At 52.3% G+C, this 18660-nt stretch overlaps 1 protein-coding gene across 1 annotated transcript in view; it reads left to right on the top strand.

The window, feature by feature from the left end:
* The first annotated feature begins 3173 nt into the window (after positions 1-3173).
* MAPKAPK2 (MAPK activated protein kinase 2) overlaps positions 3174-18660 on the top strand; it is a 42687-nt gene continuing 27200 nt past the window's right edge. The window contains 2 exon segments of the mRNA XM_070396046.1: positions 3174-3332; positions 3334-3523. Coding sequence (XP_070252147.1) covers positions 3256-3332; positions 3334-3523 — 267 coding nt within the window. The 5' untranslated portion in view covers positions 3174-3255.

Here is an 18660-nt window from a genome sequence, read left to right as displayed (position 1 = left end):
GGACTTTGGACTTCTGTGTCCTGAGGGAAAATATTTCATTTAATCCTTCCGGTAGCTCTGCGAGGTAGGCAGGACAAATGTTATTATCACTATTTTGCAGATGACAAAGAGGGAACTGAGAGGGCAAGGGGTTTTCGTAAGGTTTCATAGCTAATTAGTCCTGGACTGGAACTTAAGACTCTGCATCTCCTGCCTAGTGCTTCTTTCTTTCGTCCATCTCACTCCCCAGTTATTCATCCATTACACAGTTATTCCGTGTCTGTCACATGTCAGTAACATTGCGCTTATGTATTTGTGTTTATACATGTGTGTGTTTCCTGGGCCTGACGTGCAGTTTATGTCATCTCCATACAAGCCCTTAGAGTCCCTGTATGCCCCAGGCCTGACCAGCCCATGTAACTCCAGGAGAAATCCCCAGCTGGGGTTTCAGCTATCTTGTTATTCCTGTCACTGGGCTTCAGCCGCTGCGAGGTAGGCAGGCAGCTTTGGTATCAGGGACAGATCCCCAGGCAGTGGGCTCAGAACGGAAGAGCAAGCCAGCAATGCCTCCGTAATGATAATGACTGTTTCATGATACTTTATAGTTTATGAAGGGTTCTTATAAACACCATCTCGTTTCATTCTCACTCATCCCTAAAATAGATTTTATTATCTCTCTCTCTCTCTCTCTCTCTCTCTCTCTCTCTCTGCAAAGAGAGGAAAAATGACTCGCTCACGGTTACTCAATTTGAGGACAGACTTGAATTCAGGTCATTTGTCTCTAAATTCTGTTCTCTTTCCATGGTGCCCGGCCGCCTCTGTAAAAGCAAAAAGAGCTTATTGTCTTTCTAGCCCCGTGAAGAGGAGCAGGTGACAGCTCAGTGGCCAGCAGCAGGAAGCCCCCAGTGACCCTCTACAGGGGGAAAAAGACCAATTCAGAGCCCCGAGCGGCCTCCTATCAGCTGAGAAAGACAAAGGAGCAGTTGGAGGTTTCCACCCTCCCCCATCCCTGTGTCCTCCCTTATCTCAGTCCCTGGGCATCTCCCAAGTGTCCTTGGGGAGGTGACAGCAATACACAGAACCAGGCAAAGGTGTCTTCCAATCTCTATGGCCTCTGGCAGTCTCTGTGTCTTTGAAGAGTCGGGGGTTTGGGGAACTGTCTAACCGCATCCATCCTCTTGCACAGGAGGAAGCTCCGGTTCCTGCTGCCTCGACCTGGTCTCCCAGACCTGTGTCTGTGCCCCTCTCCCGATGCTGTCCACTTCTCCCTGTCTGTCTTCTTCCACGCAGATTAACAGCGTCCCCCCCCCCCCCCCCCCCGCCACCAGGCTGAGCGTGGCACCTTGTCCTCTGTCAATGTGTGCACCACATGAACTCTGCCTGAAAAGAGCAAATATCTGTGTCAGGGGAGCTGTTTCTCTCCTTGGCCCATGGAGGGAGTCCTGTTCAGTCCACCCTTCACTACTTACTGCCTTGCCTCAGCCCCGAAGGGCTCCTATTTTCTGGATGTCCCCTTTTCTCTTTCTTCCTAAGCAGGGTCACCCTGGACAAGGGGGCTCGATAGTGTTGGGGGTGGGGACGATGTTAAAGGCCAAGTGTGGTCCTAGGTCATGCCCTGTTCTCTAATTTGGCCTTATCAGTAATTAATATCAGGTTTGGTCGCCACCTGTCTGGTTCCTTTGTCTTATTTCTCAACTGTTATACCGGTCAGAGGAGGGACTAGGTCAGTAGGGTTGTATTTAATGAGCATCTGCAAACCCCACCAGAAATGTGAACAGAGGCCTTCTGGCCGCTTATATTTATGGCCTCCCCAGTCCCTTCCCACACACTATAGGTCCAGCTAGATCCTCAGTTCTCTTCCCCAGAGATACAGGGCTAACCTGGACAGAAACGCCCCTTCTTCAAAAACACCTTCTTCTCCTCAGGGCTGTAGGTTCAGGGTCTAACTTTTTCACATTGGACATTAGAACCTATTCAATACAGCTTCCCATTTGTTACCCTGTCTTCTAATTCTCTCTGCAACCCTATGACAAGGTGTTGCTATATTGCTCAGTTTCACGCAGTCCTGGTAAAGCTCCCTGGATTCAGGCGGTCTGCTTCTCAATTCATCCTCTTCCCACCCTGTCATATATATATTTTTTAATTGATTTCAGAGAGGAAGGGAGAGAGAGAGAGAGAACATTAATGATGAGAACATTAATGATGATTGGCTGCCTCCTGCACGCCCCCTACAGGGTGGTGGTGGTGGTGGGGATCAAGCCGTCAACCAGAGCATGTGCCCTTGGCCGAAATCGAACCTGGGACCCTTCAGTCCGCAGGCCGACGCTCTATCCACTGAGCCAAACCGGCTAGGGCTAAAGCAAATTGCCATGAAACAAATGTTCAAAGGAATAATTACTAAATTGTTCAAAGTTACTTAAATATTTACGGATAAACAATACATGCGTGAGGAAAGAAATGCAAGCAATCAGAGGACATAGCAAAACAAGTACAAAGTTCAGAGTTAAGATTTGCTGCACACCTATTCCTACGAGGAATGGCCTCCAGCTCCAGCCCACCCCTGAGGTCGCATCCAGCCCTTATTTCCTAGTCATCCTTCTCCTTCAAAATACACCCCCGTCTCCCAATTGGCTGCTGCCAAGAGCCAGACAATGGGAGAAAAGTGGGTTTTCTATCTGGACTGTGTAGCTACTTTCGTACGCCTCCCCCTTCCCTTTGCGTGGCCCAGATTAATGAAGAACTAGGATTTCTCGGTCTCCCACTCCCAGGCTCCGGTCCCCCAGCTCCCAGCTCCCAGCTCCCAGCCCCGCCCTCCCCGCTTCGTAGGCCTCCTGTCCTTCCCTTTAAGGCCAGCCCCTCCCCTTCCCCCACGCCCACCAGCCCCGCCCCTCCGCCCCCAGCCCCGCCCCTCCGACCCTCCCCTTTAAGGACCGGCCCCGGACGTAGACAAGCCTGTGACGCGGCCGCGGGCCCCCGGGCAGGGTAGTTTGTCGCGCGGCCGCTTCCCCCCGGCTGGGCCCCCGCCGTCCCGCGTTCCACCGAGCGCCAGGCCCCCGGGGGGAGGGTGGGAGCAGGGCCGGTGGGCGCCAGCGGAGCACGGCGGGACCCACGGAGCCCCGCGACCCGCCGAGCCTGGAGCCGGGCCCGGCCGGGGAAGCCGGCTCCAGCCCGGAGCAAACTTCGTCGCCGGGCGGGGGGTGGCGGGGACCCCGTCCGGAGCCGGAGGAGGGGGCGGCCGGGGGCCCTCCAGCCCCGGCGCCCGCGTCTCCCGGCACCATGCTGTCCAACTCGCAGGGCCAGACCCCGCCGGTGCTGTTCCCCAACCCGCCGCCGCCGCCGCCGCCGCAGCCCCCCCGCCCCGTCCCAGCCGCCGCCGCAGCCCCCGCAGCAGTTCCCCCAGTTCCACGTCAAGTCGAGCCTGCAGATCAAGAAGAACGCCATCATCGACGACTACAAGGTCACCACGCAGGTCCTGGGGCTGGGCATCAACGGGAAAGTTTTGCAGATCTTCAACAAGAGGACGCAGGAGAAATTCGCCCTGAAAGTAGGTTCGGGGGCCGCGGGAGGGGCGGGCGGGCGCGGGGGAGCTCCCCGGGACCCGCCCCGGGGCCGGGAGCGGCCGCGGCGCACGATCGCTCAGCGTTGACCGCGCCGACCCTGTCCCGGGCCGGCGTCCGGGCCTCGCGCGGGGCGGCGGGTCGGGGCGCCGAGGGCGCCGAGCGCGCGGCCGGGGCGCGGGCAGCGGGAAGGTCAGGTCTGATGAGCCGACCGCGCTGTCGGCCCCGCGTTTCCGGTCACTCGGGTTGCGAGCGGCAGGGGGACTCGAGGGGACTCCCGGGGACTCTGCCATTTTGGGGTTGGAGCGGGATCCAGCCGGGGCCGAACGGTTGGCGTCGGGACCACTTCTGCTAAATTCTCACCGCGCCTCGAGGAAGTGATTTCCCGGGGTTGCGGTTCCCCATCCTCTCCTCCCTCCTTCCTTTCTTTCCGCGGGCACAAAAGACCCATTACTCATTGAGCCGGTTGGTCGGTTGGTTTGGAGAAGTCGGAGCTCGGAGGTTTGTTTAGCCTCGCTCCTTATTTGGGAGCCGGAATGTGTGATTTCATTTCCCTGGGCCTCGCGAGCGCGGCCGGGCCTCCTGGGCGCGCGCCGGCCGGGAGGTCGTGCGAGGCTGGGGATTCCGCGGGGCCACCTCCCGCCCCCCTGGCCCGCCCACCCCCGCCCCCCGCGGAAGGAGGGTTTGTTTTGATCGGAGAGCAGGCGCCCTCCTACCCTACCTTCCGCGCCTGGGAGGCTCCAGATGGGAGGCCAGCAGGCTCGGCGCGGCGTCGGCTGTTTCCATAGCGTCATTGATCTTTGCAAACCGGGTTTGGAAACCACGCTTGGCCCCGTACCGATTCCGCACATCGGATCGGAGTCCTGGACATGGGCCATTGGTGGGCAGTGGGAGGGAGCGTTATCCTTGAACTGGGGAAACCCAACCTCTTTTTTTTCTTTTTTGAGGGGGTGTGGTAGGAGGAAAATGGGGATTTCAGAGAGAATACCAACTTCAGAAGTTAACCAGAATGGACTTGGAGGTCTGGGGAGATGGATGAGTCCCCAGTGTCGTCCCAGTGCAGTGGGAACCAGTGTTCAGAGTCATTTAAAAGGTCTGCTCAGAGGGTTTTCATATCAAACCGCATCTCTAAGGTGACACATCACCCCGACTTCCCCTGGGGGGTGTTAATGATTGGAGGAGAAAATTACTTCCTGTGTTATATTTATCTTTTCCTCCTCACCCCCCCCCCCCCCACACTGCTAGCTGCATTTCAGCTATTAATACAAAACTCAGATATGTGTGTGTTAAGGATGGGACTGTTGGAATATATAATTAGATGTAATAGAACCCTGGTATGTACCTCACGATTGGAGAGGGCAAGAATGTCCAATTTCCAGATTTTAGGCCTCTAAAAATTATTTGTTCTTGCTCCTTTCATCCTCCTTTTTGGGGGAGAGCTTTCAACAAGCTCAACACTGTCAAGATTTCTTTGGTTTCTACTTTAAGGTGGTGGTGTGGGCTTCTGATCGTTGTTTAGACTTGGACGGTGTGAGAAGGAATCTATCAGCACCATGGACACTTGAATACTTTTTGTGCCTTAGACCACTCTTTCCATTCTCATAACTGGGGCTGGGAGGGGAGGGGTTGTTTGACCATGGCTCTGACCTTGGGGAGTTGAATTGAGTGAATACTGTTTGACCACATTTAACCTGTACGATTGAGGAAGTGACAGACGGTTCTTTCCAGCAAAGTTTTGTCTCCTCTGAGATGTCATCTGCCTTCCCCCCATCAGCAGTTTGGGGACATTGGCTGCTCATTTTCTTGGAAAGTTGGAATATTGTATGGAGACTTTAGAACAAAAGCTCTCAATTTCTGCTCCTTTTTCTGTTTAATGGGCACACACAACCACCCTCTAAAATGCTTTTGGGTGGCAATTAAGATTTCTGTTGTAATTAATAGGAGAGGGATTTGGACATTGACCCTCTTCGAATAGCTCTGAAAGAAAGGGAAAATCCCGCAGTGTTTTAAATAACACTCGTCGTTTATCCTTCTCGGGTTAGGAAGGGGTGAAGATTGAAGTCAGAGTCTGTTTTGACAGGTAGTCTGCTCCCAGATCTTACAAGTTGAATCAACTGTTAAATTGTAGATTTCCCACACATCTTTGTGAAAAGCTTAATAACAGAGGAAGAAAGCAGGGATGAGGCATTCGGAGACTGACAGCAGTGTCAACAGCACTTCCATATCCAAATATTGGCCAACACATAATTACAGCTGTGGGGGAATTTGGTTCAAAGCATCCTGTGCCAGACATACACCAAAGAGATTTCTAGATCTTGACTCTTGATTAACTCAACCTTAGGTGCTGAGTAGTGAAGTGATTTTCAAAAGCAGGAGTGTTTTGATTATATAGCAAGGGAGGAAGATGGGGGTGGGGCAGGGGCAGGAGGGGTTGCCCCATGGGGATGGTGCCTACAGAAAAAGAGAAAGGCCTGTACCCTGCACAGCGTGTCACACCGTTCCTGGGGACTTGGGGCAGAGAGCAGGGCCTCTGATGAGGGTTCTGACGCCTGAGAATTGATGGGAGGGAGGTGGTGGCTGTCCAGATGCCCTACTCCCTGTCTGTGGTCTGTGACCTCTTAGCCTGATTAAGTGAACTCACTGCTTAAAATGTAAGTCTCAACTTGCCCGCCCTGCTGCTTCTCTCTCCACCCGAGAGATCTAACATGTAAAGGCTTTTGGTGGGTGCTATGACCTCACCTCACCATCTCTCCTGGCTGCTTCTGCTTAGTTCAGAGTCAGAGGGAATTAGAGGTCATCTCATCTGATCCCCTCATTTTGCAGATGAGAAGAGTAAGGCCCAGAGCGAAGATGTGCTTGAGGTAAGGTAGCCATGCACCTGGCAGAGTCAGGGTTAGAACCCAGGACACCTGACTCTGGGTCTCAGGCCTCTTCACACTTTGTAACTGGAGCGCCCTCAGCAGGCCTGTACCTGGGACTGGCTGCTGCCCCATGAGGAGCTACACTGTCACCCAGGACCTCCTGGACTGGGCGAGGGGGTGCTGGGTGGGTATTTCTCAGCAGTCATCCCTGAAGTTGGAGTTTATAAACCAACTCAGCAGCTCCATGAGTTTTGAATCTATGGTGACAAGCACTTTCACCACTCCCTTCCTTTTTTAGGGAGTGTTCGATAAAAATCTTATTTATTATTATTTTTTTTGTACAAGAATATGGGAACCCTATGAACTGTTTCTTTGATAGGGACACCTGGTCTCAAGCCACCTGAGTAGTAATTGGTCGTATTCCCTGTGCAGTTCCTCAGCTGCTTCCTGCTTCACTGTGTCATGGTGACTCTTGGTTATTAGCTGAACAAATTTAATTAAAGCTGGCATTGTTTTCCCTCTCTGCTGTGGCTCAGATTAGGTGAAACATGTTATTGCTTAAAAAAAATATAGGATGCTGTCGTAACTTATCTGTTTACCTTTCCATTGCACGGGTTACAGAGGTTCTCAACCTGTGGGTCGCGACCCCTTTGGCGGTCGAAGGACCCTTTCACAGGGGTCGCCTAAGACCATCCTGCATATCAGATATTTACATTACGATTCATACCAGTAGCAACATTACAGTGATGAAGTAGCAACGAAAATAATTTTATGGTTGGGTCACAACATGAGGAACTGTATTTAAAGGGCCAGAAGGTTGAGAACCACTGGGTTAGAGAAAATGTTGCTTGGTGTGTCTTCTCCTTTCCTTTCTCCAGCGTCCTTTTGCCCCGGATCGCGTAGTGCAGCATCGTGGCTGCCTTTGGTGTTCTGGAGGGGAGCTGATTGAACCTGTCATGGCTGGTCTGGATACTGTCAGAGGGAAGGCCAGAGCTCCCACATCCCCACCGTACAGGGAGCATCTTACCCAGCACACCTCATGCATGCCTGTTGGGGAGCAAGATGGGAGTGTGGCTGGGTGACTGGGCAGAGTCCAGACTGGGGTTTGCAGGATAGGATCAGAAGGTGAGGCAAGTTTCATTGACCAGATCAGCCTCTTACATTCATGATGGTTACAGGTAGTTCATAGTTCACTGAGCATCCTCCTATATGTTGTATGGAGGACACAGATATATAAAGTGGCCTTAAAATTGGGGCGGGGGGGGGGGGGGGGTGGTCGAGAAACCGATTTGGAGAAGGTGAAACTAACAAACGAAGTCTAGGGTGTTACTGTCCAATGTGGTAACCAATCGCCACGCATGGCTATTAAAATTAGAATTAATTAAACTCAATAAAATTAAACAAATCAGTTGCTAGCCACCTTTCCAGTGTTCAGGAGCTACATGTGGCCAGTGGCTACTGAATTGAACAGTTCGGAAGAACATTTTTATCCCTGCAGAAAGTCCCACTGCACTTTGCTGGTCTAGGCGTTAAATCGTGTTCTTGGGAATAGAGGAGCTTTGACACGGGCATCTGTGAGGATCGGGAATCTGTGAGGACCGGAAGAGCTGAGAACAGCTCATTACTGGGTCCCTGGGGAAGGAGCAGACCTCAGGAGGTGATGGTGATGTTGGCTCTGGGTAGTGGAGTTGAGGGGAGAGCAGGAGGTCCAGATGGTAGGGAGCAAGTAGGGCTGGTGTCTCATAATTGAACCTAAGCCATCTTGCTATTAAAAGCAGGTTTTAAAGTGTTTGAGGGTCATGAAGTAAGTGAGCAGGATGTTATAAAGAAAGATTAGGAATTGGAGAGGTTGGGGCTTGGGGCTTTTTTTGAGGGCAGGTTTCAGAGACCCTGTCCCTCTCCTGGGGCTCTGGCCCCTGTAGACTGCAGCAGGGCGCTTGGCATCCGCTGAGCAGGATCAAAGCCGGTTGACTCATGGTCCTTTTTCACTTGTGAATTCTGGGCTTTGATGGAGCTTGAACATAATCTTCAGCTGAGGTCTGGGATCAGGGGCTTACGGAAGGAGGGGGGGTGGAGCAAAGCCCCAGGCCTCGGGACCAGGTGTTGGTGGGTGTCTGGGAAATGTAGGGGCTCCCCTCAGGAGGGTGGAGGGATTGGTATCCGTGATGACCATGTTTTGACTGCTTGGGATCGGAGGAGTTGGGCCATCATCAGGTGATGGTTTCACTTAAGAAGCAGGTGCAGGGGATTCAGGGTGAGGCCTGGAGGAGCCAAGCTTCAGGACTGCAAAGGCAGACTTAATCCCTGGCCCAATCCTGGGTTGGGGGAGGGGCCAAAGCTCTGCTTATTATGAAGTCTGTGCCAGGAGGAATGTCAGCCACAGAGGGGAGGACAGCACGGGCATCTGATTCTGAGCCCTTGCACGATTCCCAGGTGCCCCCCCTCGTGCTCTGACCCAGGATTCTCCCCGTGGCTTCATGTCTGTGGCAGAGCCTTCCTTTCCTGCTCCCTCTCCTCTTCACGCCCTTCCAAGGGCCAAGTGGGCTCTCTTTCCCCTCCTCCCTGGACTGTCTTCACAGATGCCCCAGAGTGGGTGGGCGGGCAGGGCAGAGCAGAATTGTTCTTTGTGTTTGAAGGGGCTGCGGCTGCTCTTGGTAATGACTTAAGGCCCAGTGCTGAAGGGACCCATACCTCGAAGCACCTTAGAGCTGACTCCCCTGTCATCTTTCTTGACTTGTTCCATCTCACGGAGGAAGAGGCTGGGCCAGTCCACAAGGATTGAGTGGTTTGTCCAAGGTCTTACCTGGTGTCAGCGTAAGAGCCAGGTCTTGGGACCTGCTTCCCCTGAGACCTCCGCTTGACCTGCTAAAGGCAGTGTTGCTGGGGTTGTAGACCTGACAGTGCAAAACCGAGCTCCACTGACAGTCACTGGGATCTTTCAACGCAGGTCACCTTATAAATGGGGACACTGGTAAAGAGAAGGGACCACAGCTGTGGCAGCTTGATGCACACCAAATCAGATCTAGTTTTTAGGGGAATACTGATATTTTGTATTTTAAGATATGTATGGATGGAAATACCTAGAGATGAGCCCATTGTGATGGGTTATGTGCTAGCTTAGAAAGGAGGGGGAAAGACCTCGTCTTTGTGTCCTGCTAGCTAGTTATGTGACCTTGAGCAGGTCAGTTAAACTTTCCAGGCCTCAGTGCACATATCAGCGTGTCAGGCAGGCTGTCAGTGGCTCCTTGAGCACTTGGCATTGTGGGACAGTGGACGGCTGCCCTGGAAGAAGAGGCTGAGGGCGGGCAGGGTAGCTTGCTGACATGCCGGACCATCAGCAGTATGTGGGCCAGCATGGATGCCTTTTTGATAGGACAGCCTGTGTCCAGTTAGTTACCCTCACTGAGCAGCTGTTCATACCTGGCAGTGTGAACACTCAGATGTGTTTCAGTTAGAGAGGATGGCTGTGTAACTCCATGGGGTGTGAATCTACTTCCTTGACATCAGAAGAATTGTTGTGCTCTGGTGGAGATGGGGAATTTTTTTCTTCCTGTCTGAAACCCTTTTCCCATTTGAAACATGGCTCTGTGATGGGTGGTGCAGGGGCACCTGCTGAGGGAGGGAGGGAGGCTGTAATCTAGCACAGTGTCCTGTCAGGCTTTGCCTCCGGGTGGCTGTGTCCATCCATATGTGTGTCTCCTTCTATTTCACTCAGAGATACAGCAGGGACTAGGCCTGTTCTGAGGTGAGAGTTGGAGACTGATTCCCAGAGCTGATGGGAAGTTAGGATTTACATTCAGATGCCAGTCCTTCCCGAAGGACTGGGTAAGAGGGACGTCAGGGGTCTGAAGAAGCAAGAGAAGACGGGTGCCTGATGAGTTGTGTTCAAGGCTAAGCAGTAGTTTCAGGCCTGGAGCTCTGGACTGTCGGGTCCTGTGTGCGGGGCCGTCAGATTTGGTGGGAGGAAGAAGAGACACAGTGGAAAGGTGATGAGATTGTGCTCAGCCGGGCAGTACAGAGTTCTGACCCAGAAAACACTTTTGTGTGCCACTGTGCCATCCAGCAGGTAGGAGAGGCTGGGACATGGCCTCAAGGTCAGTCCCTGTCTGTAACTGATCTTCCCTCCCAGACCAGCCAGGCTGTGTGTTTGTTCTACTAGGACAGTGGTTCTCAACCCTCCTAATGCCGTGACCCTTTAATACAGTTCCTCATGTTGTGGTGACCCCCAACCATAAAATTATTTTCGTTGCTACTTCATAACTGTAATTTTGCTACTGTTATGAATCGTAATGTAAATATCTGAATATGCAGGATGTATTTTCATTGTTACAAACTGAACTATATAATTAAAGCATAGTGATTAATCACAAAAACAATATGTAATTATATATGTGTTTTCCGATGGTCTTAGGCGACCCCTGTGAAAGGGTCATTCGACCCCCAAAGGGGTCGTGACCCACAGGTTGAGAACCGCTGCACTAGGAAGCCAAGCTTCCAAAAGAGCTAGAAGAAAGGGTATCTTACTTTTAAGGGGCGTTTCCAGGCATCTCTGGTGCCCTCCAGGACTTGTCTGGAGTGCAGAGTGGTGACCAAAGGCTCAGCTTCATGGCCACCCTTGGAAGCTTTATTTGTCCCAGAAAAGATGAAGGGAACCAAGGGAACCGCTCTGGCCAGGCCTTCTCTCTGTTTAGCTTTTCTCTACAAAGATGCTTCTTTTGAACCTGAAGCAGAGGTGAACTCTTTCTAGTCTCAGATGGGGGAGGGGAGGTCTCCTGCTGGCAATACACCTGCCAGCTCTTCCAGCTTTGTGTTCCTGGCGGCTCCTGCACCCCTCCACTTCCTCAGGCAGGTGACTGAGTTGGTCACTTGGCTGCCATTATGATTATCCATATTGTTCCAAGGCAACCGGGACTCCTGGCCCAGGATACAGCCCCTCTGTCCCAGCAGCTAAAAATAAACCTGCCACTGCTGCAGTCTACCCTCATGCCTGGCCCTGGTGTCTGTCCCAGGTCTTCCTGCCACGCTGAACTTCCCTCTTGTCACTCTCGTCCTCCCCATTTGCCGCTTGGCTCCCAGCCTGAGCTGGGTAGGTAGTTTGGGAGCAGACCAGGGTCTGAGTGCTGGGAGTGAGCCGTGGCTGGTGCTTGTCCAGGTAGCGAGCTGTATGCATGTGCACAGGGCTCTGGGGAGCCGCCTTGCTTGCTCCCCACTAGGGGAAGGGTGAGACACGGAGGCGGGTGGACGAGTTCATCAGAGTTCATCAGACTTTCCGCTGTTTGCCTATAGCTCTGGCTCCCTCCAAGCTCCACCTGCAAACAGCTCCCTGCCAGCAGGTGTGTGGGGATGAGGCGGAGAGGCCTGTCTGTGGCTGTCCCCGGCCCTCACCGCTGCCCTGGGCTGAGCCTGCTACCTGCCCTAGGACTCCTGACCGTTGCTAAGCGATACTCTCCACCTCTGTAGCGCTGGGGCTTCCAGTTACCACATTCACAAGTGTGACCTCATCTCTTTAGCTTCCAAGAATAGAGGCCCTGGCTGGGCCTCCTTCCTGCGTCAGGCCATGGCCTCCTGGCTCTCCCAGCTCAGCCACCTGCAGGGGTTCCAGAGAGCATGGGTCTCATCTTCCTCCTGACGGTGGGGATGGGGATTGGTGATCTGTTCCATTGAGGTCCATCAAGGTGACCTCTTCCCTTGCCGCCCATGGGTCCTGGGGGCCTAGAGCAGGAGGTGAGGAAAGGGGCTCAGGTGGCTGGGACACCTGTTCAACTGATGGATGGATACTGGGCAGAATGTTTGCCTTGGGAATTCTCTTCTTTCTGATTTTTCTAATCCTTGGACAGGTGTTGGTGCTAACCATAGCACAGGAGGGGGAGGGTTCTGTGTCTGTTCTGAGATGAGGGTTTATTTGGGAGAAGGGTGAGTGGGGAGAGTGACAGAAGCCAAGGTAGGACTTTTGCCTTCAGCTAGAGTTACATGCCCAGACCGTGTCTCCATGTCTGCCTCCTCCTGTCTGTCCGCCTTTCCTCCGCAGGGAGAGATCTGTTTGCCAAGGCCCATTGGCCTCTGCAGAGGAGGAGTTGGGTGTAAATTGCTAAGAGTTTATTTTTAACTCTGACAGACAGAGCCCCTGTCCTTGGGTAGCCGTGCTGTTCCTCTCCTCTCTCCTCCCTACCCCAGGCCTGGGCCTCCTTCCCTGGTGGCTGTAATCCTTAGAGGAAGGCTGGTAGGTTCTGAAGGCCGGCCTCCAGGAGCCTGGGAGGGAATCCCCTCTAAGCGAAGAATCTGCAGAGCAGAGCTCTAGGGCTGTGGGGCTGGGCAGGGAGAGGGTAGCCCTGTGCCTTTGAGGCCACGTGTGGAACTTAGAGCATTCCAGGAATGCAGGTGACAGGGGAAGAGACTGTGTGTCTTAGAGCTGGGAGCTCTGTGCTCTGTTGTGCTGGTGAGGGCAGCAAGGGGTCATCTTGTACCTTCCGCCCTCTCTCCTTACAGCACCTCTCTCCTTACAGCACCTAGATCAGAAGGCCACAGGGACTAACTGAGCATGTGTAGTAACCTGCTTTGTAAAGGCTTAGGTTTATACTCTTCCCTCTGGCTGCCAGGCTCACAAGCATCGCATTCTTTTCACAGAGCCTGTGGGATTCTCAGGGACTTCATGCTCTGCGTGTCCCTACCCCAGGCTGTGCTCTTAGGAAAGAAGAAGAGGGGCATGGGTGCCCCTTGCATGTGTCCCCTGATTTCATGCAGTTGTTTTGGTTACCTTGCCTTAGTTGCTTTCAAAAGAGCACAAAACTGGGTTTGAAATGTAATTGGAGAAAGACGGAATAGAGAACAGTGGGGTGGGGGTGGGGATAGGCAGTAGAAACATGGCTGACTCTGAGACCCTCAACCATGGAAGGAAGGTTTTGGCCCTCAATTCCTTGGGGCACATGGAGGATTAGTTTGCCGAAAGCCCAGCTCTGATCATGTAGCTTCCCAGTTTAAACCCTTCAGTGGGTTCCCTTTGCCTGAAGAATACAGGAGATTTCCAAATCCTTCTCTGATCTGACCTCGATTTAAAAAAAAAAAATTAAGGGGCTTACCTATGGTGTTTCCTTAATAGGACTCTCTTCCCTAGCCCCTCCCCTTTGCCATAGTGTGTATCCCATCTGTCCATCTGTAGCTCATTTGCCTCTGCGCCCCAGCCCCATCTGTATCTCTCTATTCTCTCCCTATCTTCGTGATGCTGCTGCTTTCACGAAGCCTTTCACTCCGGAAGCGGGTCCCCCACCCCTCCCTGCCAGACTGACCAGGACACTGGAAACCTTTATTGCGCGTGTTCAGTGTCTTTCTCCATGTGCAAGGGGCTCCGCTAGACACGGGATTCTGCATTCCTTGAAGACCTCCCTCTTCGTTACTTTTGTATCCTTTTATTTCCATGTGGTGACTGAATGCCATTATTAAATTCATAGAGGACTTCGGCCCTGAGCATTATACCTGGCTGCCTAATAAAGGGGTGATAACTGACTAGCAGTGGATGCTCCCTACATAAATATAAGGTACTAGCCCTGATCCTCAGGGTTGAAGAGGAGGTTCTGGGAAAAGGACAACATTGGGCTGGACTCTGTGTGGCTGACTCTGGTGTATATTAAGGTCCCCGGGAGTGTCTGTCCCTGTTATTCCTCCTGTCCACTAAAAAGCCACTCTCAGAAGAGACTTCTGGGCATTTCTTCCCTCCACCCACTCGAATCTGCTGACTCAAGCTGGCACCTTCTGCTTCTGCTTCTGCTAACAGAGTTCTCGTTCTTGTAAGGGCCCTGACCCCATTTTCCCATTGATGCCTCTTCTCCTCTCCTCCTTGTTCCAGAGCCCCTCCTTTTCCTGTTCTGGTGTGGAGATGAACCCTTCTGCCTCTCGGGAAACTTAGACCGAGGGAGGAACAGCTGTGGAGCTTGCCAGCTTTCCCTCAGCTCTTGGCATCTCTTAGCTAGCTTCAGACACAGCAGACACACACAGATGCAGTCCACAGTGATCGGTCTGCTGGCCTTTCTCTGTGTGTTGCAAGAGGACCAGCGTTGCACACCAAGTTGCCGGGACTGAGGTTAGAGGTTTGAACCTCGTGGGGCCACCTCAACTCCATGCCCCAGATTTCCAGGGGAAACAGAACTGAGAGACCTGGCAGCGTGGTCCTCAGCAAGTTCTAGAACCTGTCTGGGCCCATTCCGTTTCCTCATTTGTAAATGAAAGGACTGAGACTTGATTCGGAAGGACCCCAAATTGAAGAGCTTTCTTCACTTATTGTTGCTGCAACCCCACTGCTGGGAAGGCAACCAGATGCTGGGAAAGAGGTGATCAGCCAGGTTCCAGGGAGCCTGGGGCCTGGGAGCCCTCCTCTCTGTGCTGCTGTCTGCAGGCCACTGTTCTTTCACCCTCCCCCTGGCTGTAGTAGTTTTATTCATTCAGCCATTCAAGCAGTGTTTACAAACGTTTCTCCTCCTTGCCTGCCTCCTGTCTTCCCTGCTGACTGGCCATCAGGAGGCTCAGATGGCAGGATTGGCCTAGAATGGGCTCCCTTAATTCTTCTGCTATTTGAGATGAGAGGAATTTTGAATAATGGGGGTTGATTTCTAGCAGCTTAGACTAGACCCCCCACTTTTCTAAGCAGGATTTGCCTTATGTGTCTTCTATCCCTCTGAGAGCCAAAGCAACTTACACTCAAGAAAATCAATTAGCAGAGCCAAGACTGACTTTTACAGCCTCCCTCCCTAAGGATAGATCAGAACAGCAGGTTGACTTGGATACATATAACAGCCTTCTGTCTTCTGCCTCATTAGATCACTGTTGAAAGTTTAGCAACACTGTAAAGGGCTTCCCAGATGAATAACAAGGCTTTATTGAGCAGATACTACATATCAGGTGTTGTGGTAGGTGTTTTACTTACACTCTGTTGCTCATCCTTAAAAATAATACTACAAAGTAAAAGTTTTGAGGAAACATATCCAGAATAATTCACTCATTAGCAATTATTTATTGAGCACCTACTAAGAATTATTTTAGGCTCTGGGCATATATCACTGTACCACACAGGCCAGAAAAACAAAACAGAATACAAATCCTACCTGCATGGAGCTTACTTATCCTCTAGCAGAGAGAGACAGACAAAACAGTCAGTTAAGTGATACAGCTTATTGGATGGTGATAGGTATGAAGGAGAAGATAAAGCAAGAGGAGGAGTCCCTGGAATGCTGGGAGTGTGTGTGTGTGTGTGTGTGTGTGTGTGTCTGTCGTGCTGACATTTTAAATAGGGGCTCAGGCCGGGCTTTACTACAAAAGTGACATTTGAGTGAGCCTTGGAAATATTTGGAGGGGGAGGGTCTGCAGGCAGACACAATAGCCGGTCCAGAGCCCTGAGGCTGCTATTGATGGAAGTATCTAACTCTGAAAGGGGCTCCTTACAGCTTGTGGAACTGCCTCTAATAGTTCCTCCGTGGCTGCGTTATAAGTCAGTACTTAGTTGACCTAGCAATTTATGTTTTACCATCAAATATTTATGGATGCTTCTTTTGTGCAAATTGCTACAGTGATAAATGTAGGCCCTGCCTTTGGGAAGTTAGAGTTTAGAGGAGGAGAGAACACCTTTGTGTGTGTATAAGGAACGAGAGGAGTGAAGAAGACTGCCTCCTAAATCGGGGCTGTGCCCTTCACACAGGCTCCCACTTGACACGCTGACAGGAGTACAGCAGGTCCTCGAATAATCACGTCGTTCCATCATGACATTGATAAGATGCTGCTGTGGAACTGAACTCTTGTTTGTATCTTCAGCCTACGCTAAAATTGGTTTCATTATCCATTGTTTCACTTAAAGTCGCAGAACCTACCACCGACAGCATTGAGGACTGACTTACCTCTGGCTGGTAGGCAGGTGGTCAGTTCCAGCTTTTACACACGAAGAAAGACGTTCAGGGAGGTGGTGTTGGGAAGTGATGAGGCAGGCAACAGACTGGCCACGAAGGATACAGAGGCACGGGATGGCTCCCTGAGGCTGGAGGGGTTAGAGGTGGGGTCACTTTAGCCTGGCACTGACAGGGACACTTCGTGGACTCACCCCTGTGACACCCAGGAGATCGTGCAGACAAAAGTTAGGCCAACAGAGGCACAGAGGCGCGTCACTGGGAGCTCTAACCTTCTGTGTGGCCAAGGGGGAAAGAGGCTTGTTTTCCCATGGGGCTTCCGCTGATAGGACATGCTGGGATGGGGTGTTGCCTGCCATCGCTCAGAGCCAGGGTGGGAGGGGGCAATGACAGGAAATGGCCAGGCTGACCCAGTGGCGGGTAAACTTTTACTCCCATTTGGGCCCTCGCAGGGCTTCTCTCTTGCTCTGAAGAGTTACATCCTTTTTGTGTTCACCTCCCACATGGAGGAGTGGCAGGCAGCAGGCAGGTGCCAGGAGGCTCTCGGCTCCTGTCTCTCAGGAGCTGGGCGAGCAGAAGTGGGGGCTCAGGATGGGGCGATTGACCGTTAGTGCAGATGGGAAAGTGAAGCAATGGGTCGGGCCTGTTTTTTCCTGAGCATGTGCGGTGACAAAGGAAGTTGCAACATGTTTTTTTTTTCTTCTTCTTTCTTTCTTTTTATAGAGCAAGAAAGAGGGGAAAACTTCCAGTAAACTTCAGCAAAAGTACCTAGTCTTTGATGGATGGTTATGGCCCTCCCCCACAGCGCTTTCTGTCCCTCGCCTTTCTTCCAGCCCTCCTCCCCCTGCGTGCTTTCCCGTGTCCCTCTCCTCCGAGGACGGTCTCTGCAGCAGGCCACCTGCCTCCCCAAAGAGAAAGCGTCCATGACCTGGGCCCAGGGAGCCTGGAGACGCATCTTGTCCGCTGTCCTCCAGGTGAGACAGGCTGCATCTCCTGGACAGTGACAGCCGTTTAACTATGACGCCCACCTGGCCGCACTTGCTGCCGCATCGGTCTGTGTTCATTTGGCATCGCAGAAGGTTGAGGCAGTCCTTGTTTCTCAGCTCAGAGAACCTCCCTCTTTGGTAGACACTTCAGAGCACGTGTCTTGGCAGATGCTGGGGAAAGGGGCCTGAGAAGTGGGAGGCAGGAGTCCAGGCTGGAGACCACACATGTGAATCTGGAGTCCTCGGTCAGGTTTGAATCTGGCCTTTGTGCTGTACCTGGGCAGGGAGCCAGTTGTGTTTGGAAGTGTTTAGACGATATAGTTCCCTGATGAGAACTTTTGAGGTCTGGAACTTTCTCTGTGAGATTCCTTTCCTCTCTCTTGGATTTCTATGCCCCAGTACAGCCAAAAAGGGCCAGTGCAAACCTGCTTTGAGACCCCAGCTTTTGTGCCCTGGGGGACGAGGCGGTCCCCGAGGATGAGGTCTGGTCTGCTTGCTCCAGGGAAGCTGCGGTGATGGCTGCGGGGGCTCCTGGTGTTACTGCTTCATTGGCAGAGCAGGACCAAGCCTGCGGGGCTGAGCTTCTGTTCAGGCCCTTTGTTCTCTTACCTGCTTCCTCTGGCACAGCCGACACAGAGCTCCCCCTTCCTGCTGTTCTCTTTGCATTGCATCTCCTTGTCATCAATCAGGTGGGTCTCCTCGGGCTGAGATGAGCTCCAGGCCGCGGTGGTGGAGGGAATGGAGTCAGGATGTGCGCATTTGCCTGGACCCCACAGTGAATGTGGACGGGCGTTCACAGAAGCTGCACTGGCCAATATGGTAACTATAGCCACATGTGGCTATTTAAAGTGAAATAAAATGAAATTAGTACCTCTGTGGCACTAGCCACCTTTCAGATGCTCAGTCATCACCGTTTTGGGCAGCGCAGGCAGAGAACATTCCATCGTCATAGAAGGAAGGCTCCTAGTGCTGACTCTGAAGGAGGTCGTTCTGCATCTGGGAAAGGCTTCCCTGAGCTGGAGCAGGATTTGTAGAAGAGCCTGAGGGAGGTTTTGAGGTTCAGGCCAGAGGATCAAGAGAAAGGGACCTTCGATAGTATTTAGTTTGTCTTGTGTATGGCCGATGGCCATCTAGCCCAGTGGCTCCCAAACCAGGAAGATTGTCAGCATCACCTTGGCAAACACTTGAAAATACAGATTCTGGGCTCCACTCTTGGTATGTTAATTGAGTTCAAGACTCTACAGGGTGGTATTCAGGAAGGTGTATTTTTACCGGACAATGATCAGGGTTTGGCCACCTCTGAGCTATGGAACCTCTGCTTAAATCCCTTCAGTGATGGGGAGCTTCCTTCTTTTTAGAAACTTACCATCACAAAAAATTCCTCTTGTTAAAG

The sequence above is a fragment of the Myotis yumanensis genome, unplaced genomic scaffold (assembly GCF_028538775.1).
Source record: "Myotis yumanensis isolate MYYU_CA2020_CCGP unplaced genomic scaffold, mMyoYum1.0.hap1 SCAF_17, whole genome shotgun sequence".
NCBI lineage: Eukaryota > Metazoa > Chordata > Mammalia > Chiroptera > Vespertilionidae > Myotis > Myotis yumanensis.
This window is presented reverse-complemented; position numbering and strand designations above follow the sequence as displayed.